This window comes from Mesocricetus auratus, unplaced genomic scaffold, assembly GCF_017639785.1.
Source record: "Mesocricetus auratus isolate SY011 unplaced genomic scaffold, BCM_Maur_2.0 Super-Scaffold_100006, whole genome shotgun sequence".
NCBI classification, from domain to species: Eukaryota; Metazoa; Chordata; class Mammalia; order Rodentia; family Cricetidae; genus Mesocricetus; species Mesocricetus auratus.
In genome coordinates, this window is record NW_024429190.1 from 97051612 (window position 1) to 97076064 (window position 24453).

Here is a 24453-nt window from a genome sequence, read left to right on the forward strand (position 1 = left end):
AAGTATCGATGACCTAGCACAGTGGGAATTTATCCCTCACCTGGGAAGCCCGACATGCCATCTCTGCTCCAGGTGGTGACTCTGGGATCCAAGTTCCTTCCAGTTAGCAACTTGGCGGTCCTTGTCTCAAACCTGTGCATTGAGTCAGTCAATAAGCAATGTGCAGTATTGTAGTGATGCTTGCCCGGGGAAAGACCTGGCAGTGACGTGTGTTACTTCCACCAGCATTCCACTGGTCAGAGCTGGTCCCTTGATGGCCGTCAAAAAGTCCTAGGATGTAGAAGCCCTGTGAGGAAGAGCAAACAGGCCTGGTGAGCAGCCTGGTCGGCCATCGGGAAACAGCAGCATAGTGGATGTCTGTGGGCTGCCACAGGCCATCCTTCCCTGACTCACCCCTTCTTCTGCTGTCTAACCAGATCACTCCAGGCAGCAAGGCAGCCCAGTCCCAGCTCAGCCAAGGAGACCTCGTGGTGGCCATCGATGGCGTCAACACGGACACTATGACCCACCTGGAGGCCCAGAACAAGATCAAATCCGCCAGCTACAACCTGAGCCTCACTCTGCAGAAGTAGGTGGAAGCCCGCCAGAGAAGGGGGTGCAGGTTATGTAGGCCTGCGGTAGGGACAAAAGAGGGACTGTCCTCAGCGTTTGCACGGGCCTAGCCCTGCACTACAGAACTGTACAGGAAAGGTGGGCCGGAATTATTGTCAGGTTACCACCGCCTTGCTTTACGGAAGTGGATTAGACAGAGAGCATGGCCACAGTGCCACACGTATGTGGAGGCTGGACCTGCGTGCGAGTCCTGCTTGCTCTTTCCTGGGGCGTCCCTACCCTCACCCCATGCAGAAGAGGCCCATGAGTGCTGACATGAAAACCCCTGGGCTTATGACTCCTTACCCTGCTCGAGCCCAGGGCCTCCCTTAGGGGACCTAGTGCATGAGTGGATGTGCGTTTGGGCCCTGGGACTCCGCTGCCCAGCTCTCAGTCTCCCCCAGGGGCTTTTGTCCAGGTACAAATGTCCTCACTGGGTCTTGTTCCTGGTTTCTCTAGATCCAAGCGTCCTGTTACCATCTCCACAACAGCACCCCCGGTCCAGTCCCCACTGCCAGTGATACCCCACCAGAAGGTATGTGCTGACCTCTTTGGTGGGGTCAACTTATCCATGGTTCCTGGATAAACTCGCCTGCCTGCCCCTACCACCGCTGACCCTTATGAGAAGTGTTTGAGCCCCCTTACCTATGACACATCGAGTTGTGGGGATGTCTACCTGGGCCCAAGATACCATCCCAGACCCGGTCGCTGTTCTAGGAAGAAATCAGTTTGGAAAACAGTGTTCTGAGAAGACAGCCAACATTCTAGTCAGACAGGAAACAGGCATCTGTCTAGGGGGCCCTGACCCTCATTGTCTTGGACAATAAGTTGCTTTAAAGAGGCCCCAGCTTGAATCAACCATTCCGGGAGACAGCCCCAGGTGCGAAGGGCCCTTCCTGGCCCTTGGAATTTCTCTTCCACGCAGTTTCCTCCTGTTTCTAAGTGTCTACCCATCCCTCACAGCTACAGACCCCTCTGTCCATGAGGAACAGCCTCCAAAACAATACAGAGAAACCCTGTCTCGTAAAAAAAAAAAAAAGTCTTAGAGGCTAGCACAGGAATGGAGAGGAGCAGAGCCTGGGGCCCCAAATCTCACCACTAGATCCAGAGCCCTTCCCAAGTCTTCTCTAAGCATCTGAACCCTGTGGTCCAAAGGCCTAACCTACACTGGGGAAGGCTGGTCCAAAGGCCTGACCTACACAGGGGAAGGCCTATCCATAGCTCCTCCCCCCTCTCTCTCTACAACTGTAGACTGACTACAGAGATTGGACAGTAGGTGAGATGGGAAGAAGAGACTCATGAGGGGGGTCATAGATGGAGGAGCTGGACAGAGGGCTGCTGGGAGAAATTGCTACGGTAGATGGAGATGGCCAAATAGCCCAGCTGCATCCCTAGGTTTCCCTCTGTACCTCCACCCCAGATGTCAGTCAGCCCTGGCTATGAAGCGTCTTCTCCAGGTTGGGTCAGTAAATCAGGAGGCTTGTCTGCACTCACAGGGTACCCACTCAAAGGGAAAGGGGGCCAATAGACAGGATAGCGGCACCTAACTCTCCTCTGAGCCCTGCATCCTCCTTAGCCTCTGGGGCAGGCCCGGCTTTCTGGGAGGGGCTTTGCATTCTGTGCAGATGGATGCCAGCCTCTAGACCAGAGCCACAGGCTCCCCTCCCCCACCCCTCTCGCAGAGGCCTTCCTTGGTAGTGTCGCATCTGGGTGCTTCATGTGGCCGCTGCAGACTATGGGTCGTGGGCTACAGGTGCTCATACTAACATCTGTTTCAAGCCCACGCAGAAACACAGCCATGTGTGGCCTCTAACCGCTGTCTTCTCTCTCCCCCCGCATGGTGCTGCCCTATGTCAGGATCACGCTCTGGACACGAACGGCAGCCTGGCGACTCCCAGCCCCAGCCCTGAGGCGAGGGCCAGCCCAGGCACCCCGGGCACCATGGAGTTCGGGGACACCTTTAGCTCCTCCTTCTCCCAGACCTCTGTCTGCACCCCACACATGGAGTCTGCCCTTCCTCAGGGCAGCCCAGTGGCTAAGGCCAGCCCAGAGGGTATCCAGGGCTCAGTCAGCCCCCAAGTTCTGCCAGGCCCCAGGCAACCGAGGCAATATAACAACCCCATTGGCCTGTACTCAGCAGAGACCCTGAGGGAGATGGCTCAGATGTATCAGATGAGCCTTCGAGGAAAGGCCTCAGGTGCTGGACTCCTAGGAGGGTAGGTAAAGGGCACGCTGCTGTCTGGTATGGCGCCACCTGGGTCATCGGTGCTCACTACAACAGCCTGGTCAGGTGGTCAGGGGAGGAACAGGCCTCACCCCAGCCGGCCCTGCACCCGTGATAGTACCAGCCGATAGCAACACCAGCAGGGAGCCTACTGACGCTGGCTGTCAGCCAGACACATCGCTGCTTTGTATGACCACTCTGGAGCAGCGTGCCAGCTTTTTGCAGAAATGGAAACTGAGGCTCAGAAAAGGTTGAGCTGAGGTTCAGATGTCCAGCTACTACGTGGCTGAGCTAAACGTGACTCTCCAGAGTTTCACCCCAGGCCACACCCCATCCCACCACCTTTGGGAGCTAAAGGTCTAAAAGAAAGACTAGCCCCCCACATCCCTGGGCAAGAACAAGGAAGAGTTAGAGATAAGAGAGTAAATTCTCAGCTGGGCGGTGGTGGCTCACACTTTTAATCCCAGCACTCAGGAGGCAGAGGTAGGCAGATCTGTGAGTTCAAGGCCAACCTGGTCTACAAAGTGAGTTCCAGGACAGCCAGAGCTACACAGAGACCTTATCTGAGAAAGAAGGGGAGAGAGAGAGAGAGAGAGAGAGAGAGAGAGAGAGAGAGGGACAGAGACAGAGATAGAGACAGAGACAGACAGAGAGAGACAGAGAGAGAGACAGAGAGAGAGAGGGAAAACATGCTCTCTAAAGTTGAGAGTGGTCTAGGAAGGCTGCCTGGAGGAGGCACCAACAGAAGTACCCATGGAGAGACTGGACAATGGTGTGCGGGGAGGAGGTTCGCAGGACTGCCCCAGGCTAGGATGGACTCCAAAAAAGCAGAACTCTGAGGAGAGAGGGTCGTGGGAAACAGCAACCCACCTCTGGTCGTCACAATCTAGTAAGACTCAAGGGAGTAGGAGCTGAAGGAGCACAGAGCCAGGTCACTGGAAGGGTAGAAGAGGGATCCACATCCGAGCACGTGTCAGCTGCCAGGACTCTCTTCCCTCTTGTCTCACAGTGACTCTGCTTCTGTCCTTTACAATGGGTGTTCTTATCTCTAGGTGCTAAAAGGCACAGACAGCTGAGCTGAGGCGTTGTAGCCCAGTGTCCCAGTGAGAGGAATCACGGTTGTCTTCAGTTACAGGGAGGATAAAGACTTGTCACACACTCAGTATGAACTCACTGCCTAGAGTCTTCCAGCTGAAAGTCCAGAGTCAACAACATAGGAGTTCCGTGACCCCATCACGCCCTTCTCTGCTCTTCTGTGTCCACTAGACTACAGCTTTCTGGTTTCTCAACTTCCCCAGCTCCTTCTGGAATCCGAGCAAGGCCAGTACCTAGCACATCATGGCTTCCCCAAGCAAAGGTTTTCCCAGCAAAGAAGCAGAAAGTTCTAGGAATGGCAGAATAAAGATGGTCTCCTTTTCCTGCCTCTGATGGGTAGGTAGGTCTTCTTGGTCCCTTCTGGACCCACTCCAGGAAAGAAAATTGCCTTCTTGTTGACTGGGACCCCTGGAAGTCCCACTTGCAGTGATGACAATGTCTCCATGGCTGAACTCTGACTCTAAGCTGGGAACTGGCTCTTTTCTTATTAATTTAATTCATGTGTATGGGTGTCTTGCCTGCATGCATATCTAAGAGATTGTCTTATCCTCTAGGACTAGAGTTACAAATAGTTGCGAGCTGCCGTGTGGGTGCTGGGAATCAAACCCAGGTCCTCTGGAAGAGCAGCCTGTGCTGAGTCATCTCTCCAGCCCCATAGGAACTGGCTTTGTCAATAACTTCATCTTAACAAGTCAGATACAGTGTGAAACTGACCCCAGATCATATAACTAGTAAGAGGCAGACAGAACTAGCACTCAATCTGCCCGATTCCATCTTAATTTGAGATGAAACAGAAAAGGCTAGGAGATCAGGGGTCCTGGCCCTAACCCCCCCACACACACAGGACCCTAACCCCCCACACACACACACCTCTTGACTCTCAGGTGCCAGTCCTTTGGTGCAGATGCTGTCCAGAAATCGGCTTGGTAAATGTAGAATTATCCGTTGATAGCTGGAGAAGCGAGATCCAACAGCACCCTCAGTGGGAAGGTGGACAGAGGAGACGTGAGCTTGGTGTTTCACTCAGAGTCAACGCTGGTGCTGTGGGTGCTGACCGTTGTGGGCGGGAAGAGCTGGGACCTCTGCTGGGCTGAGGCCCCCGCTTTGCTAAGTGTCTAACTGCTTGAAAGCAACAGAGCTGGCATTTCTCCATGCCCATCTATTGCTTGCATCCTGTGCTAAAGGCTTGGGCTGAGTTGGGGGGCGGGGTACCATTACTTGGCATAACCCATCTGCAGGGTGGAAACCCTCACCTCCTCCTTTTTCATGCATTTTTTATTTTAATTTTACTTTTATATGTGAGGGTGTCTTGTCTGCATGTGTATCTGTGTACCACCAGAAGAAGGTCTCAGACCCCCTAGATCTGACATGGGTGCTGGGAATCAAACTGGGGTCCTCTGAAAGAGCAGCCGGTGCTTAGCCCTGGATCCCTCTTCTCAGGAGCCCCCCACTTCCTTCTTAGGAATGGGGATGAGATGGAGGAACTTGCCCAGAGTCATGATGTTGAGAAGAGTCAAGGTTAGGAATTGACCTCTGTCCTGTCGTGCTCCAAAAGGAAGATCCTTCCTTGCTGTCCTCCGAGCGGCTTGTGGTGTGATTCTTGGCAGCTGGATCTCTGAGGAGGCGAGGAGGGGAACCAGTGGAGAGCGAGGACAGAATGCGGGACCCCAGTGCTCCTCTGAAAGGCAGCCTTCCGTGGCCCCACAGAGCAAGGTCCCCCCCCCCAGCAGGCCCTGCCCCCTGGCGCCTCCTCCTGAGATCCGAGCCTTAGACCCTCTCTGAGCTGTGTGTGCTTCAGACATCCAAGCCTTGGGATGGAGCCAGAACCTGGGGGGGGCATTAGTGCACAGGGCAGAGGCAACCCCACCCAATCGGGTCAACACTGCCCTCTGCAGGGGACGCTGGGCTGACTGGTCATCCCAAGAGCTGACCCTGCAGCTGTTAGCACTGGCCAAACATGGAGAAGAAACGGCAAAGCCATGCTGGCCTTTTCCTAATATAGATCCACTTGTGGCTATTTTGAGCATGGGAGGACAGAAGGAATTTTATCAGCTCTGAGACAGTAGGGGATCTTGGCCTGAGTAGATATAGCACTGGATCTCTGGGGTGGGGAGTTCTCGGCTTCCCAGGACGCTGGTTGTGGGGTGACCAGGTCCAGGCTGACTGAGGTTCCCTCTTCCAGAGTTCATAGTGGACAGATCTAGGAAAGCAGATATATTTGGAGACAATGTCCACTCCGCTCCGTACTCTCATCTGGGGTGTCAGACAGGACCACAGGGTCTGTCACCACAGGCAATCTACATTTAAAGCATCAGATGGACAATGCTTGCCGCCAAAAAGTTCATATGCACAGGCTCATTGTCCTATCAGAGTGAGGACAGTGTCCCTCGGTGCGGCTTATGCCAGGTGGCCCCTGCTGGGGGCTTTCCTGCACAAGTCTTGGACATTTGCTCCTCCTGCCTCATTGCTGGCCCACAAGGCCTTTGGAGCAATCACTGGAGACGGCATTAACCTCCTACTCCCTGCTCCAGGAGGAGTGACCAGGGCTATCTGCCTGTCCTTTGGGAAAGAGAATAGGGCCCAGGGGCCATAAGTGACCCTGTTGCCCACACAACAGCACACAGTGCCTCCTTGGGGGCACGAATGCATAAGCTGCCCCTAGGAACAGGGCTAAGCTGGGGCTTTTCTTTCACATTTGGGGAACCTAGAGAGAAGGAAGTTGGGGCCTCGGGCCTTCTTGAAACAGCCACGGTGGCCGTGTGTCTGTCTCAGCGCTCTCTCCAGGGTCTATAGCCAGGTTATACATGTGTGGTTCACGGACCTGTACAGCAGTTCTTGAGACAGACAAGAAATCCTGACCCCCAGGCAAATCTGGGAGTGCCGGGGCCCACCATAGAGGGAGTCCTGGTACCTCCCACCCAGCGACCCTGATCCCTAAGCTCTCTCCTTCCTCGATTCTTATGCCTCAGCCTGAGGTTTTGCCGGTTCAGCCTCCTTCATGACCTGAAGATGGCCCCTACATCCATGCCTCCCCAGTGGAAGTCTCACTCTGACTGTTCTGTCTTCTTTGCTTTTTCTCTCCTTCCAGGTGATAGCCAATTCTCCAGCCAAGTTAGTATCCAAGGACAGCATGTGTGTGTCCCTGTGTGCCATGCCAGCATGCACCTGCCATCTGTTGGGTGTGGATGGTGTGTGCCTGTCAGCATGTGTACATATGTGCATGTGTGAGTGGGGGTGCATTGTGCCCTGGATGGGCCTGCACGGTGTTTGCTGGAGTAAGGAGGGAAACCATTGCAAGGGATGGGTATCTATGTGATGCTCTCCTTGTGTGGGGGTGCTGCACTGTCTCTGGCCTGTGCGGGTCTGGAGACCTTTCTGTCCCAGGGGGACCCCTGAGAAGGACTACACGTGATTATATCTCTGCTTGGGCATGCATCTACCTGTTAAAGGGAAGAACCTGGATGGTAGAGGTTGGCAAGCTACAGCATGTTGGACTGGGGGCGGGGGTGCAGGTGGGCAGCCTGAGCCATCCTCCAAGGAACAAGTACATGCATGGAAAGATCTGGAAGAACAGAGTCCCAAGCCACAGAGGAATGACCAGCAGGATAAGCCCCTTCGTGGAGAAACTTTGCTAGAAGCTCAGCATCTCCGAGTTTGCCCAGTGTGACCGCTTTTCGCCTTTGGAACGTTCTAGACTCTGCTCATGTGGCTGCCTCTTCTGTGACTTGGCCCAGCTTCTGTCCTCTTCCCAAGCCCCACTCCCCAACACCCTCTCGTGTCCGCTTCTCCATCCTGCTGTGTGCGCTGGGAGTGTGCACCACGCCTGGTACCCTGCCGACTGTGAGACAGGAGTTCAGGCTGAAGTGGAGCCTGAAAGTTTGCTGGCAGAATTGATCGGGGTGGTCACGAACCGTCTTCCGCACAGGGTCTTGGGAGGTGCCAGGAATTGTCCTGGCTACACCCAGGCAGCCCACAGGGGGGAGCTTGAGTAGCTTACTTGGGTCAAGACCTCAGCTTTGGGAGATCTCTCTCCCCATTCCCAGCAGCACCCTAACCTTGATTTCCCATGTAGCCATCATCACCTGTTGCCCTCTCTCCTCCCCTTCCCTCCTCCAACCCCTACCTTTCCCGCCTGCCCTCCTCAGCGCCGACTACCAGGAACGCTTCAACCCCGGTGCCCTGAAGGACTCAGCCCTGTCCACCCACAAACCCATCGAGGTGAAGGGCTTGGGCGGCAAGGCTACCATCATCCACGCACAGTACAACACCCCAATCAGCATGTACTCGCAGGATGCCATCATGGATGCCATTGCTGGGCAGGCCCAGGCCCAGGGCAGTGACTTCAGTGGGTAAGCGCCTCCCAACATCACATGCCTACCTACGAAGGCTACCAGCGCTAACAGGACCAGCTTTCTTCTCTCATCTAGTGCCTCCTGGGTTCAGGCCCCTGGAGGGGGTGGACCAGCCTTCATCAGGGACTTCCAGGAGGCATTGCCCTCTCTCTCTTCAGAGTCTGCCCTGTGTTCAGCCGTAGGAGAGATGCCAAATGCACAATGTTGTGTCTCCTCAAAGGGACTCTCAGACTCGGCATTTCCCGGGATTCATGAGAGGGTCTGGTTGGAGACTTCTGCATTGCTTTTAAAGGAGCACAGGGGACTCCCCGGGGCCTCTCATAACTAAAGCCACCCCGGGGGGTGGAGGAACTGTCTCATTCTTCTAGAGATGGGTATCAATCCAGCACTTGGTGGGTTTGTTATTGGAAGAGGCCTTGGGCCAACTATCCAAGGTACTATTGGCAGTCAACCTCCTGATGGGCACTTCTCCTCTTTGCCCCAGGAAGCCTGGCTTCAGAGTAGCGGGGTTTAACATGTTCTTGGTTCCTGGGATTGGTTTACTAGCTTGGTTGAGGAATTTGAGGGTGGGCTAGGGACAGAGCTGGTAGAAACGTAGATGAAGCTGGTACTGTTCAAGAACATTCTCTCTTCTCCTCACCCCCTTTTCTGTCATGTCTTTCTTTCTTTCTCTGTGTATCCTCTCTCATCTCCTCCCTGGATCTCTGTCTCTTTTCTCCTCTCTATTGTTGTTTCTTGTTTTTATCTGTCTCTCATCTGTTTTCTTACACTGACACACACAGACACACTCATGCATATGCGCACACAGGGTGGGGGGGTGAAGGGAGCAGGTCATTACTTTATGCCTGGGATGGCATGGTGCAGAGCTTACCTCTCTAGGCAACATCTTATCCCTGGATCAGAAATTCCCAGCGACTCAGGAGAAAAAGTCTCAGGGGACATTAAACTCTTTTTCTGAAACTATAAAGGCAGATACTGTAAGAGGGACACAGAAATGTGCCAGGCAGTTTCTACAGGACAAGGACAAGCACTTGTGGTCATAGTGTAGTTGTAGAGGCCAGAGGATAAAGGTTAGCTAGCTTCGTGTCCCTACCTTCGCTCAGAGAGGCACTACTTCCTACCGACCACCAGGGGGCGGAGGTTGTCCATTTTGCAGTCATTAGTCCAAACCTGCAGAGTTCATGACAGCAGTCAGCCCTTTGCAGACATCTGGACTGTGTTGATTTACTTAAGTCATTCATTCAAAGAAAAAGAAAATGACCGTGCAATTTTTTGTAAACAACCATTAGCTCATGTATACTCAGAAAAACAAGTCTGCCTAACTAGGCCCAAAAGTCAATGGGATTTCCTGTTAACATTTGTCACATGGTACCTGTTGTGCCCTTAAAAGAAGTAGTAGTCACCAAAGGAAAGTCAAGTGGGGAAGAATGAATGCATTTTCTGCACACTGGGAAAACTTCTATTATTGGATTTTTGCTATCCGGGCACCTGTGACTTGGAGACTGCGGCGCTCTGTCGATTAATCTAGCTGTCTCCACCTGTTCCTTCCCTTCCCTGCCTCTCCTTCTGCTGGCGTGCCTGGAAAGGATCGACCTTTCCCCTTCCTTTTAACTCAAGCGCGCTGAGCTGACGCTGCTATGGCGCAGTGAGGAACCCTCCTGGCCATAACGCGTTCCGTTTGTGTTGTTAATTTCCACGGTTCTTTCCTCACTGACAGTTTTCTTTTTCTCTCTTTCTTCTTCCTTCACCCATCCCACGCCCCTAACTCATTTCTGGTCCTAACCCTGCTCTCTTGTGTGCGCTCCGCCTCTGCTATCCCATGACGGACGCGCACTCGCACTCGCGGCTGGGTTACCTTCTGCTTGGCAGGGCGTCGCCGCTGGCGTAAGTAGACCCGCAGTGTCTGTCTTGTCATCTGTCTAGTTGCAGGATGGATGGTGTGAGGGCTTGGTGGGATGCGGCTGAGGACAGGTGGTCAGCCCGCGCGCCCCGTCCTCCTTTTCCCTCTCGCATCCACCTCGCAGCCGCTCCACGCCCTCTGCCGCCTACACAGGCAGCTGCTTGTCTTTTGGAGGCCACCCACGTCAATGTGGCTTTTGGAGGCCACCCACGTCAATGTGGCTATGGAAGTCTAGTGCCCAACCTGGGGCTGCATTCCTGCCTTCTCCTGGCCGTGCTTTGGTGAGGTTTTCCCAGTCTTCCCTAGCTTCCCTGGGACCTGGCACTCTTGGGGGTCAGTATGCACACTGGGCTACCATTCCGTGCCGGAAGTGACAAAGCCAAAGGCTGCTCTCTTGGGAAGCCAGTCCCTAGAGCCTGTAAGAACCAAAAAAAGATCTGGTTGTTCCCAAAGACCTCGGGAATGCTTAGAATCTTTCCTATGCAAGAAACGGCTTTCTGTACGAAGAACAAGAATCCAGTCTTTTGGGGTCGAGCAGCCGCAAGCCTCTCCCTGGACGGACTCCAGAGAGCCGATCACAGTCACAATCTGACAATACCTGGCTGTCTTGGGAAGTGGCCCCATCCTTTTTCTGTCTGTGCTTTCCCAGCTCACCCTGAGCAGAACCTAAGGAACCAGTCCTGGGAAACGAGGCCGATTCTATCCAGTTCCTTGTAGAGAAAGTCAAAGACTTGTGCACCAGGGGGAATCCTGTCTTGGCTAGCTAGTCCCCACTGAGGCAGATGGAAGCAGGCAGGAGGGTGCGAGCTAGGACGTGTCCCAACTGGGCTGTGTCTCCATGTGGTCAGAGCATCTAAGCTGTGTAGTCCCTGGTAGGCAGACGTGGCCTTTGAGACTCCAGATCATAAAACACCTGATAGAAAGGACACTGGGCCAGTTGGGAAAGGTGGGACATAATCTCAGCACTCAGGAGAACGGAGCATGCAACACAGCAAGACTCTGCTTCCAAGCGAATAGATAACAGAGAAGAAAAGACTAAGAGTAACAAAAGGGGAAAAAAAGGCCCTGGTCCTCCATCAATGTCGCCCCTGTCCGCCATTGCCTGGCACTAGTCAGCTGACCTCTCTGAACCTCAGTTTCAACATCTGTTAGAGGAAAGGGCTAGCCGGCAGGCTGTTACCGCCATAGGCCCGGGAGGAGCGCTTCCGGCATCTGAGAAGGGTTTCCGGGCAACACAGATCCACAGTCTGATCCAAAAACCTCCAGTCAGGTGTAAATTCCAGCACCCGAGAGATTCTAGGATCTCTGCTGGTTTTGATGTGGAGTTGAAGTTTTCTTTCAGTTAAGAATTGTGAGCACCTACTGTGTGTCAGACCCTGGGAACTTAAGGGAGTGTCTGCAGATTTCCCTCAAAAGACTGTGCTGCTTTGGGGCAGAGACCAGGCCTGCAGCCTGTTCCCAACACCGCCAGCCTCCCTCCCCAGCTATAACCCCCACTGTCCATGCAGTTCATACCAGTGCCCCAGTGCCGAGCAAAATTTCCCGCCTTGTTTCCCATAACACTTCGTAGCCAGGCTGTCTCCTGCAGCTGAGCCAGAAGCCCCAGGAGGCTTCCAGCAACAAGACCTTGGCAGCTCTCTGTCTGGATCTGAGGGTGTGAGGAGGCCGCTGGATGGGTCCTGAGGAGGCCTCCAGGTCCCTCAGGCAGGCGGTTCTCAGCCTTCCCCCTGCAGAGCTGGCTCAGGAAAGCCCTAAGCACTTCAAGGGGGAACTTCCTCCTCCTTCCCTAAAGGGACTCCAGCATGAGGGGTGAGAACTTGTTCAGGCCCAAGGTTAGCACGGGAGTGGGGGCCAGCGGGAAGGACAGAAACCTCATGGGTGAGAAGAACCACCGTCCCCCTGGGCCTTCCCTGACCCCTGAACCCCTGAGCACCGAACCCCCAGGCGTCTCAGCTCTCCTGATAACAGTGGGTGAAAACAGATGAGGGGAGGGGCGCGGTGGTGTGTGTGGGGGGGTCCGCTTCCCAGCCCGGCCTCCACCCACACCCTTTCCTGACCTACAGGAGTCTCCCTGTGAAAGACTTGGCTGTGGATAGCGCCTCTCCGGTGTACCAGGCTGTGATCAAAAACCAAAGCAAGCCAGAAGATGAGGCCGATGAGTGGGCCCGCCGGTCCTCCAACCTGCAGTCCCGCTCCTTCCGCATCCTGGCCCAGATGACAGGGACCGAATACAGTGAGTGGAGGAGTCCAAGTGAGGCGGGCGGGGGGGGGGACGGGACACACGGACACAGAGGGTCCTGACTCCTGCAGGCTTAAAGCCCACAGGAGCTGAGGGGTCAAGCCACCGGACCTTGATGATTAACTAGCGTTGATAGAGAGTCGGTAGCTGGGAAAGAGCCCCTGGGTCCCTAGGCGGGCCTTCCGTTCTAACCCCTAACTCCAAACACAAGCAGAAGCCTTGCCACACAGTTTCCAGCAAGGTGATGGCTCACTGACTGGGAGAGCGGGCGAGCAGGTCTTCCGGGACCACTCCCTCCCAAGTACGCTGTGTCCCCTCAGCGCCTCCTGGCAGAGGCCTGGTGTGCACACTCCCCAGGATCACCACTGACAAGGTGGTGCAGGAAGTGTTGATGGCCCCGCTGACCCCTGGGGGCTTAACTGTCCTCCAAGCTCTGGTGGACTTTCTTCCTGTGTTCACTGGAAGTCTTCCTGACCGGTTCTTTTTCCCACAGTGCAAGACCCTGACGAAGAAGCCCTGCGGAGGTCCAGGTAGGTGCCTAGACTTGGGTTCCATGGCCTTCTAACCTCATCCCTCCCCAGGTAGCCCCCAGGCCACATGACTCATGGAAAGAGCCTTTCAGTGTGTTTATGTATTTGAAAAGCTCAGCCCTTAAAGGACTCCATAGGATGCAGGTTTGGGTGACTTTCCCAGGTCAGTGGGGGTAGACGCAGGTGTAAGGAACCTAGGCCCTCCTGGCTCCCTTCCTGGGCAGGGGCAGGGCTGCTTTGGCCTTCGCTGGGCTTTGGAGAATGAGGGCATCTCTCCTAAGGGCAGTGAGCCAATGCCTGGCCTGCACACTCATCCTTGGGCCCGCCCCCTGGTGAGTCTGAAGGCTAGGCACTATGAGCAGGCATGCAGAGGGCCATGCTAAGCGCGCATACCTGACCCCTAGATTCACCGGCCTGTGGGTACACTGAGGCACCAGTTGTATAAATCGCTCAAGGTGTAGCAGCTGCTGCAGGGAAGTACAAGCCCTTGGTACAAGGAGGGGCTTGTATAGGGCTAGGCATCTCAGGGCATGGTCTCCTGGTTAGTGGCAAGTCTGGGGTCATCACCACTTGCCTACTGCCTGTGCCCTGTCAGGAGCTGTAGCCCTGGGCATGAATGGGGCATGGCTGTTTTGAAACCCACTGGGTCCTGGCAGGGCCTTCCATGGTGAGGCATGGGGCCTGTGTGATTCTCTGTCTGCTTCTGGTAGTGAGGATGTCATCTGCATGTTCTTCTTGGACAGTCTGTCTGGGGTCAGTGAGACCTGTGATGGCCTCTCTGGGAGGGTCTGGGACTCCAAAGCGTGTTCTACCCTGAGCTAAGCTTTCTGTACTTGCTAACCACACATGGAGGCCACAGAACTGGAGAAGAGTAGGGTTCTGGGGCCAGCCGGGACTCCGTGTGCATTTGATTGTTGGACTTGTATTTTTGCCAGCCCGAGCTGCCCCCACTTTTTGGCTGGGAGTGCTCCTCCCAGCCCTGCTCAGGGTGGTGTGTAGTCCCGGAAATGTGTTTAACCTCTTAGCTCCTCCGTGCACCAAGCAGCGCCAGCTACGATGCTGCTGTGTCTAGCTCAGATGTGGAGAGCCAGCTGAGGAGAGCCAGCTGAGGAGAGCCAGCTGAGGAGAGCCAGCTGAGGAGAGCCAGCTGAGGAGAGCCAGCTGTTTTATGTGTGCTGAGGCCTCAGCTCTCCGTTCCTCCTGTGCTCTGCCGTCCCTCCACGCTGTTTCTGTGCTTTTCCCACCCTCTTCATTGAAACCACCCACAGAGATGTCCCAGGGAGCAAGGAAGATTTTACCCAAGACTCCATAGAGGGGTCTTTGTGTCCCCTCTCTGACACAGTAAACAGCTTACACCCTGAGTTCTTTCCCTCAGGAAGTCAACTGGAGGCTATTTTCTCCCCCTCTGCAAGGCACAGCATCCTTCCTTCATGGCCTCTGTCACCTCTTCTGGTCACTTTATGCTCTTCTTCTGTCTAATATGCATACTAGTCATGCCAAGCTTATGCCTCATTGTCATCCATTCATGCTTAGAAGGAAAAGGGTCCCTGTAGAAGGAGGGTGGATCTGTTCCCTGGAACATTAGCACTGCCATGGAGTTTCCTCAGAAGAAAATCTGGCAAGAGGTTCCCAAGAAGAGACTTTCTTTAGCCTGCTTCCTTCCTCAGCCCCAGACATCCCTCCCAGGGTTCCAGGTCCTTCAGCGAAGATTGAGGTTTCAGCAGACCCCTCCCCTGCCCCAGCGCAGAACCAGAGGGTACAAGCCTCTTGATTCTGTCTCTCTTTTTCCCTGACTTTAGTTTGTTGAGGGATGCCCTCATAGGCAGAGGCTTCCATGTCTCCAATTCCCAGCAGCCCAGGGCTCTTGGTTAGAGGCCCTGCATGCCCAGGTTCCATTATGCCCAGGAGTGAAGTGCCAAGTTAAGTCTGCAGCCCCTGGGGCCCTGGGCTCACTCACTCACTAAGTGAGCACGTTTGTCCCTCATGTACTGCCTTCAGACTGCTGAGGGGACTTGCTTCTCGGTGGTCAGAGCCACACCCTGACTCCAGAGTTAGACTAGGCTGAGCTCCGGGGCCAGCTGATCCATCCTGTGGGCTGACGGCAGCTCCCTTGGCCTCCCACGCTGGCCCCCAGTATTCTGGCATGCTGGCAAGTCTGAAAGCCACAGCTGGAGACACTGGGAAGTCCGAGCACCACAGTCTAAGCGCACCCGGGAGGCCTCCGCCCAGTCTTCTGCTCCCCCCTCAGTCTCCCGCCTCAGTGGCCTCAGTGCATGCCTCTTCTTGCCCTCTCTTTGGCTAACCAGGAATTTCCCCACCGTATCAAACAGAGCAAGTTCCCTAGATTCATAGAGGTTCTAGAATTGTCCTTCACTTTGTCACTGAGCACGGATGACAAACTGTCGTTGAGCCTCAGTAAACTAGAAACTCACTGGCAACTGGCCACATCTCATTAGGCACCTCCCTGGTCTCGATGAGATGGCCGTGAGTGCTTGCACCTCCCTGGTCTCGATGAGATGGCCGTGAGTGCTTGCAGGACTGTGAGGCTCTGCTCCTCCTTCACCCACTCACCCTAACCCTAGGGAGGTGGGTACATGGCAGGCGAAATGGCTCAGCACTTAGACGGTAGTTTCACCGTTGAACTTCTGTGCAGATTTGAACTACTTGTGTGGACATCTCTGAGCCTCTTGGTTTAATGCAAAGGTCAGATCAGACCAGCGTTTTACAACTATGTTAGCAACCAGCAGCTCCCACCTTTATGCAACAATGTTACAGAGTTCCACCGTGCTGGGTTCAGGGAGCAGGGTGAGAGTGTGCCAGGCCACGCAAGGGGGAAAGTGGACCTCTGTGAGCACAGCGGTGTGGAGATGGAAGGATAATGACCTGAAGATCGTGACTGTGCATGACTGTAAGACCAGCGGTGCCTGACATCAGTCTCTCTGGTTCATGCAGGCTGGCGGCTCGTTTTTAAATTGGACTTTTCATTTGGAGATAACTGCCAAGTTACTTGCAGTTGTAAGAAATAACAGAGATGCCGGGCAGGGGTGGCATGTGCCTTGAATCCCAGCACTCAGGAGGCAGAGGCTGGTGGATCTCTGAGCTCAACACCAGCCTGGTCCATAGAGTGAGTTCCAATATAGCTAGAGCTACACAGAGAAACCCTGTCTAAAATAAAAACAAACAACGGAAGGAAGGAAGGAAGGAAGGAAGGAAGGAAGGAAGGAAGGAAGGAAGGAAGGAAGGAAGGAAGGAAGGAAGGAGAGATTCCTTGCCTTTTCCCCATTTCCATTTCCACTGACAAACTCTTATATCATAGCACAATGTCACACTGATAATGATGACATCACTTCAATCCCAAACACAGACTGTCCCACGCCTAAGACTGTTCTGCATGTCTCCATATAGCCACACACACATAAACCCTGCCCACCCCCCTTACCAATGACCAGCAATGGAATCATACAGTATACGACCATTTCAGGGCTGGCTTTTTCTACTAGCAGAATTCCTTTGGACTTTATCTAAGTTGTTGAGTGAACCAGTACAGATTCACACATACTGTCCTTAACCACCCCACACACACCCTGATTCCAAAATCCAAAGTGCCCCAAACCCAAATCTTTTCTGAGCCCCATGAACACCAAAGGTGGAAAATTTTACCTTTGACCTCATAAAACAGATTCTAAGCCAGGTGTGGCGGTACACGCTTTTAATCCCAGCACTTGGGGAAGCAGAGGCAGGAGGATCTCTGTGAGTTCAAGGCCAGCCTGCTCTACATAGAGCTCCAGAGCAGCTACAAAGAGAGAAACCAGAAACAATAGACACAGATACCAGGCTTGGGCGTAGCTCAGTGGCAGACGGCTTGTCTACATGCATGAGATCCTGGGTGCAATCTTCAGGACAAGAGCAGTAGTGTGAGCAAAATATGGGTCTCATAAAAATATTGCATTCAAGTTGTGTAGAAAGTGCTTACGCCACATAAATGAATGTTATGTCAGGTCCCCGAGATATAATATTTGCAAATATTCCAAAATTATCCAAAATTCAAAACAGTTCTGCCCCTTGCATTTTGGATCAAGGTTACTCAGCCTGTAGGTCATTTGTTCCTTTTGACTGTTGAGTAGTATCCCATGATGTGGACATACCAGTTAGATTTTGATTTTGATTTAGTTAGTACATATTCACAGTGCTACCTCTGGACGACGATGCCGGCACTACATTTTTTTTAAACTGTGTCTCTGTTCAGGTTGAGTGCACTGAGTTTATGGTTAGATGTGGTCCCTGCCACAGCACCTGGGTTATGGAGGTATTAGAGGCCCTTCTCCCAGGAGGGTTGGGATCCCGGCATCATCGGCTGGCCTTTCCTGCCACGCCCTCTTCCTTTTCTACATTCTGGCCACTGGGTGTCTGCACTGCACCCTCACCTGGGCCTCTCAGAGGTCCCACTGACAGGAGATAGCGGGTCCTGCTCCTCTGTACCTTCGGCGGCAGCGAGTATGCGTGTGTGCTTGTGAACTGGGGTAGGCCTGGGCTAGTCTCAGGCCTGGGCCTGCAGGAACCCTGGGTAGCGTGTGAAGGCTTCTTTCTGGAGATGGTGAAGGTGGAGAATGCCAGGCAGTACAGGGAGGTGACAGGACTAATGACCAGTCCTCATCATAGAAGTTAAGTGTCCCTTCTTGGTGCCCAGCTAGAGGACAGAGACTGCCTGCCTGTTTCGTTCAGTTCCAAGAGGCCCACAGCCAAAGCAGCTCTGCCCAGCCACAGCCACATGGGCCAGGGAGCCCGCCTCCCTTTGCCCACTCTGCCCATTGGCCCTCTAACCAGGCCCCTATTCTATACGTCTCCTTTCAAGCCAAGGCAGGGACCTCAGTCCCTCCATTGTGTCCCAGGACTCTTGCCCCGTCCAACCCAAGCCTGCCCTCTGGAGAGTAAGTACCCCAAGGATGGCATTGTTCATCCCACCCCAGCTTCAGGCAGGGATATAGTGGACATGTCCCCTAACCCCTCTCTTTCTCCCTCCCTTTCTCTTTCTCTTTCTCTTTCTCTGTCCCTGTCTCTGTCTCTCTCTTTCTGTCTCTGTCTCTGTGCCACAGGGAAAGGTTTGAAACGGAACGTAACAGCCCACGTTTTGCCAAATTGCGCAACTGGCACCATGGCCTGTCAGCCCAAATCCTTAATGTTAAAAGCTAAAAGGCTGCCTGGAATCCCCTGGCCCAAGGCAGGCTGGACCCCCCTGCCACTCCCCCCACAGATCTGGCATGTGAGCCCCATGGTGATGCTTGATAATAAATGATTGTGCGGGGGGGGGGGTGGCACCTCTGGTAGCCAACAATAGCACTCCTGCTCTTTGCCCACCCCAGAGTTGGCAGCTGGGGCCAGTGCCGGGCACTCAGCACCTCCTTCCTGCCTCTCCAATCCCCTGCCCAGGGAGACTATCTCAGGTCCCACAAGCCGAGCCTCTGAACACCCCTTCTGCAAATCCCTAGCTGTAGTCCAGAGAGGACACAGCAGGCTTTGCTGGCCTGACACTGTCGAGCAATGGAACAGAGTAGCCACTGCTCATTTGCCCGCTCCCCCAGCTCCCCTCAGCACCTGGCCTGATACTCACCTGGAACACGTTGGCTGCAGATCAGGTCCCGGGTGGGTACCCTCCTCTCTGTACCTGTGTGCTGGCTTCATAGTTCTCTCTCATGTACATACGAGCATGCTTGTTTTGAAATAAAGAGGATTTGAAATGAACCAACCAAGCCCCAATCATGCTGTGCCTGCGTGTGTGCCCTGCACCGCCCCCCCTTGGGAGGGCCTTCAAGGACAGTGTCTAGGGCAGAGAGACAGGGGTAGTTAGCACCCAGCAGGTGAGGCCCAGGGCAGCCCTGCTCACTGCGGCTTTCCTATAACCCAGGCTAAGGGTGCCAGGGTGAGGGACCCACACCGAGTGGCCTGCCTCTCCCAGGGCAGTGCGCATGGGGCTGCCCCAGGATTGTGGCCTCTCCCTCTACACTCAGCTATGAACGACAGGTGGCGCCATCTTCCTTCACCGGCAGGAAAAAGCCTTTCACCCACGCCATGGGTACTCACGTTCAACATTGTCCCGGTGGCCTGAGAGTACTCCGATAGGCACACCTAGACAATGGACAGTTTACAGGGAAGCCCAGAAGATGGGAGTGGGGGCTTGAGACAGGGAGATGGAGGACCTAGCTGAGTCTTGGTGACGGGAGTGTAGGGGAAGGCTGGGTCTTGCTCTGGCTCCACCTGAGGCCTTCTGCTATTCTGTAGCATTTAGCCAAGCTAATCAGAAAAGCCTTGACTTGTTTTAAAGCCAACACTCTGCCTACCTGCCCAGCAAATGACCCGGTTCCTCGATACATGGAATCATAGGCTAAGAACATAAGGACACTGTCACTGGGGAAAATGAAGGAAATGAAGGAGGCACAGAGGACCAACTCTCAGGCTGCCCTACCTCCTCCCCCCTCAGGATGCCCTACCTCCTCCCCCCTCAGGATGCCCTACCTCCTCTGAGGCTGGATGGTCAAACCCTCTTTCCATCCCTGCTGTCTGAAAATACTTTCTCTCTGACATGCTCACCCAGAATGGCCAGCTAGGGAAGCTGCTCTCTCCTCTCCACCCCTGAGATGTTCCCCCTACTCTCTCTACCAGTCTGTTCTCCTTAGCCTCCTACCCCTTCCTTCTAACAGCCTGATGCCAGGGCCAGGGCAAGCCCAAACAATCGTCATCCTGTCTGGAGGATACACCTGGGGAGGGCAAGCGATGTCTACCTTCAGCTAGGCAAGCAGGAATGCGCCCATATTTAGACTGATGACTTGCGAGGTCCCAGAGCAGGGTTAGGATAGGAGGCAGCCGGACACAGACAGGTAGTAGTGGTCCCAGGCAGTGGGCATCCTGTGGATGGGAAAGGACCTGAGGTGATCACTCCAGGTTGCTGGACTCAGAACTTCTTGTCGTCAGTCCCGAGACTGCTGGTGCTCTCTTGGAGCCGACTAGTTAAAGCACTAAAGTGTTCTTGTGTCTCTCGGCTCCTCTAGGCCACTGTGAGCAGCACCTTGCACAGCTCCAGGCCAAGGGCCCACATAGTAAATAGAACTCTCCTCACTTGGTACCCATGTCTGTGAGGGAGGCTCCTGACTATCATCAATGTTAACAGACTCAGAAAGGGACAATGTAACTGTAACCACAACACGAGGTTAATATTGTGGACTCAGAGGGCGGAGTTCCTCTAACTGGGGGGGTGAAATGAGGCCTCCTGGAAGAAGAGGTTAGTGTTCTGGGTCTTGAGGGATGGGGTATGTATAGATAGGGCCTCTGGGCAGGCTGATTTTTTTAAAGATTTATTTATTTATTATGTCCTCACTGTTTTATCTTTATGGCATCAGATCTCACTACAGATGGTTGTGAGCCACCATGTGGTTGCTGGGAATTGAACTCAGGACCTCCAGAAGAGCAGCCAGTGCTCTTAACGGCTGAGCTACCTCTCCAGCCCCTGGGCAGACTGCTTAATCTGAGGCCACAGAGATACTGAGGCAAAGAAAGGCATGGGGGATCCCAGTATGATCCTTTTGATCCGGATGAGTGGACTGCCCCAGTCATAGAGAGCTGGGATCCACATACAGAGTTCCAGGCTGTGGGGTTTGGAATAGATTTGAGTCAAATTGGAATGGGAAAAGTTTGCAGGGCACTATTCCCACTGCAGCTCATAGGCAGCGTTCCCAAAGACCACGGTGCAATGGGTGCCCTGAACTTGTTACAAAGTGGCATAGCTGAACTCCCCTGAGCTATAGTCACCAGGATGAAAGATAGGATGTGGTCCAGGGGGATGGCAGCATAAATAATTGTATCGCCAACACCTGAATGGTATTCTCTCATCACCCAATCAACAGAAACCGTCACACTTCACTGTCTTAGCTAACAGGCAGCCCTGACATACTGATCATGGTAAATCCCTTTCCCACCACAGGGAGCGATCATAGTACACTATTACCAGCGACCCCAGCCCGAGTCCAGGGACCACAAATCCCAAGACCTGTCACCTCCACTAGTCTCAGCACCCTCTGTCCCAGACAGACCACAGCCATCAACCACGACGACGTAAGCAGATCTCCCATTCCCACCACCAAGGGCCACCCTGACACCTCCCAGATAGAGGAAGACACAGGCTGTAAGACGAACTCCAGCTAGACAGTTCTATCTGGTCACACTCTCCCTTAGGCAGACATGAGCCTCCAAGTCTAGTTTTCTTGTGTCTTTTTTTTAACTAGGTGTTTAAACTGAATTGTGGGTTAAGGGGTAGAGAGTGCTTAGCACATACATAAGGCCCTGGATTCTAGACCCAACATCCAAAACTTTTTAAAAAAAATTTAAAATCTATGACGAAGTCGGGAAGCAGCTGTGGGATTGTAGACCAGGCCGGGGTGATCTCATGGGCACTCTCTTTAGGACTAAAGTCAAGGCTATGTAAGGTCTCTGCAATGCTTGCTTGCTGGTACATGCTTTGGAATTTCTGGAGACTCATGGATCTTCATGCAGAAATTGACCTGGAACAAGAACTCAAGAACCTTCAGGATGCACTTTGATGTCTCTTCTCCCCTCTCTAGGCCCTGGTGACTGCCGAGAGTGACCCTAGATAGGACGCACTCAGCGAGAGCTGAGAGTAGCAGCCCCTGATGGTGACCTTTGTCCCAGCCCTATGGTCAATGGCGACTTTTTCTGGGGCCTACATCCAGCTCCAAGTCCATTGCCTGAAATCCAGGGTTCGTTTGGGACTGTTGCAAGGGAGAGCTGCAGATACGCTGGGCTGGTAGCACACCGGAACAAAGGGGAGAGACAGCCAATGTCTTCTCTGCCCAGCCTGTCCTATTACTCTCATCCAGTGCAGGGTCTTCAGTTTCCAGTGGTTCACTGGAAACGTGGGATGGGACCAGGGAGGGAACAGTGTGTCATCCTAAGCCGTCCCATACTTGGCCACCCTGTGAGGAGGCCTCAAACAGCCAGCATGGCAGGTTCAAGGTCTACAGTTTCTCTGGGGCAGCCACACAGTCAGCACAGCTTTCAGGAGCTCACAGAAGATGGACAAGCAGCTTCATAGAAGAGTCAAAGACAGCACTGCCCAAGGCCTCCCCTCTGACAACTAAGCCATGAAAGTCCTGGGCAAGCGTAGGTAGCACCCTTGCCTATTGGAATGTCCTCTTTACTCTGGGATAGCCAGCCAGAACTCTACCCCTTCTCCAGCTCAACCCCTTGTATTCAGTTTTGTACCCGTTTCCTTTTTCACTGCATGGAGACCAGTTAGGAGATGCTTTGGTAAGCATCTTGTGGCTTCCTTGCATTCCTGTCTGAGACAGACAGAGATATCTAACAACTCGCTGCTCCATGTGTGTGGTCCGTAGACCAACCACATCAGCACTACCGGAGAACTTGCTAGAAATTAGACTCAACCCCACTCCAAACTCAACAAACTATCACACAACAAGCTGTTCTGTGATATTTTCTGTTTGTTTTGTTTTGAGACAGGGTCTCGTGACATAGCCCAGGTTGTCCTGGAACTCACTGTATGCAACCCAGGCTGGCCTCAAACTCACCAAAACCTCCCAAAAGCTGGGATAACTGGTGTGTACCACCTAGCTATGTGATGTTTCACCAGAGAGGCAATGTCCCTCGACCCCAGGTTCCTTGTCTCCAGGGATCTAGAACCCTAATCATCCAGGGAGGTTGGGAGGATAAGGGGAAAGAACGGGCTAACACGGTGGAGCGCTTGGAAGAGGGGAGGGTGACATGTTACTTGGGTCCAGTAAGAATCTGCCTCTGATCAGAGACAGATTCTACTTGGCCGAGCACAAGAAAAGGTCTCTTTCTTCTTCTCTGAGACACTGGTTCAGGCTTCAAATCAAAATGACAAAGATTAGTCATTTTGTTCTCATGGGTAAGTTCCAGAGCCTTGAGAAAGTGAATTCGGTTTCCCTTTTCTCACTTGTTACATGGGGCTGATTAGACTTGTTACATGGGGCTGTTGTGAGACATGAAAGGCGTAACCATGGAAACACAGTATAGAGTGAGTAAATAAATGGTTCTGGGGCAGCTATCACAACTTGCAGGAATTTCATTGGTTCTGTCACTATTGTTACCAAGAGAAATGCCAATCAAAGATCTAAGAATGAGCGGCGGATGGTGGGCCCTTCCGGTGGTCCCGGTTCACGGGGAAGCTGAAGCAGGAGTTAGAGACCAATGCTTTAGAAAGAGTAAGGGAGAGACAAAGGTGGGGGGGAGCAGGACTGGATGTCTATTTCTCTACTTTCTCACGATGTGTGTGGGAGGGTCAGGGTTGTACTGAGTGCTTGTTGGGGAAGGGCTACACATCCACATTTCTGTGCATATGCCTGGAAGCCAAAGGTCCGTGTCAAGTGTCTTCCTCAATTGCTGTGTACCTTATAGTTTTTGAGACAGGGTATCCCACCGAACATGAAGATCAGCTGGCTAGCAAGCCCCAGAGATTCTCTTGTCTTAGTTTTCCCAGTCCTAGAATTTCAGGCTGCTATACCTGGCTTTTTGTTTCTTATGTGGATGCTAGGGATCTCAATTCAAGACCTCGTGCCTAAGCAGCAAGCATTTTGTTTTGTTTTGTTTTTTGAAACAGGGTTTCTCTGTAAGAGAGTCCTGGCTGTCCTGGAACTTGCTTTGTAGACCAGGTTGACCTCGAACTCATAGAGATCCTCCTGCCTCTGCCTCCCAAGTGCTGGGATTAAAGGTGTGTGCCACCACCACCCGGGTAGCAACAAGCATTTTACTGGCAGGTCATCTCTCCAGCCCTATGACTGAATTTTCATTCTCTGTCCCATTCACAGGGAGCAGAACTAATCTTGTCAATCTGTAACTCTGACTGATCGGTTTTCTTAGATGAGTTCTGGGGACAGTCTGGGCTTACAGAACACCCAGGCATTTAGGTGGAGGCATATGGACATCTGGTCTACCTGTACTGGCATGTGCTGGTGCTGGGTATGTCCATCCTGCCTGGTCATACTGCTCCACACAGGCAGAGTGGCTGCTTCTCTACTTCCAGTAGAAAGAGCCTACAGTTCTACTTGGGCTTAGAACCATGATCATGTCATTCTCAAATGTGTGGCACAGCTGGGCTGCCTGGTGACATGAGGATTTATGAGCTCAGTAGGGTCTGCCTGTGCCCTCCCCACAGGTCCTGACACTCCTCAGAGTATGTCATGAAAAGGGGCACAAATTTCTGTATCTCTGAACTGTCCTTGACCATATTACCCCCTTCTGGCCTAGGTATCCTTGGTCTTCTTTCCATGGTAGCTTCTGTCCTTCTGCAGTTGGATGTACCGTCAGTGCCTTGGGGTAAAACCCACATTCTTGTGGCTGTAGAGCCTAGGACTTTCACACTCAGATATCTTTTGAGGGGGACACTATAGGTAGCATCATTCCCCAGAAGTAATTTATGCCCCTGACTGAATGTACAAACAGTAGGGAGAAGCCAAACTAGATAGGAAGGTAACAAA

At 53.2% G+C, this 24453-nt stretch overlaps 1 protein-coding gene across 10 annotated transcripts in view; it reads left to right on the forward strand.

The window, feature by feature from the left end:
• Nucleotides 1–24453, forward strand: part of Ldb3 (LIM domain binding 3) — a 65216-nt gene that overhangs the window by 10789 nt on the left and 29974 nt on the right. For 3 of the 10 annotated variants that reach the window (XM_040747693.1, XM_040747692.1, XM_040747695.1), the window contains exons 3-7: nucleotides 417–568; nucleotides 1051–1126; nucleotides 2449–2807; nucleotides 12226–12395; nucleotides 12895–12931. In XM_040747693.1, coding sequence (XP_040603627.1) covers nucleotides 417–568; nucleotides 1051–1126; nucleotides 2449–2807; nucleotides 12226–12395; nucleotides 12895–12931 — 794 coding nt within the window. Of the gene's footprint in view, nucleotides 1–416; nucleotides 569–1050; nucleotides 1127–2448; nucleotides 2808–6998; nucleotides 7022–8055; nucleotides 8260–10131; nucleotides 10147–12225; nucleotides 12396–12894; nucleotides 12932–18024; nucleotides 18671–24453 lie in introns of those variants that run through there. The other 7 variants (XM_013118772.3, XM_013118773.3, XM_040747694.1 and 4 more) reach the window with 5 other exon arrangements.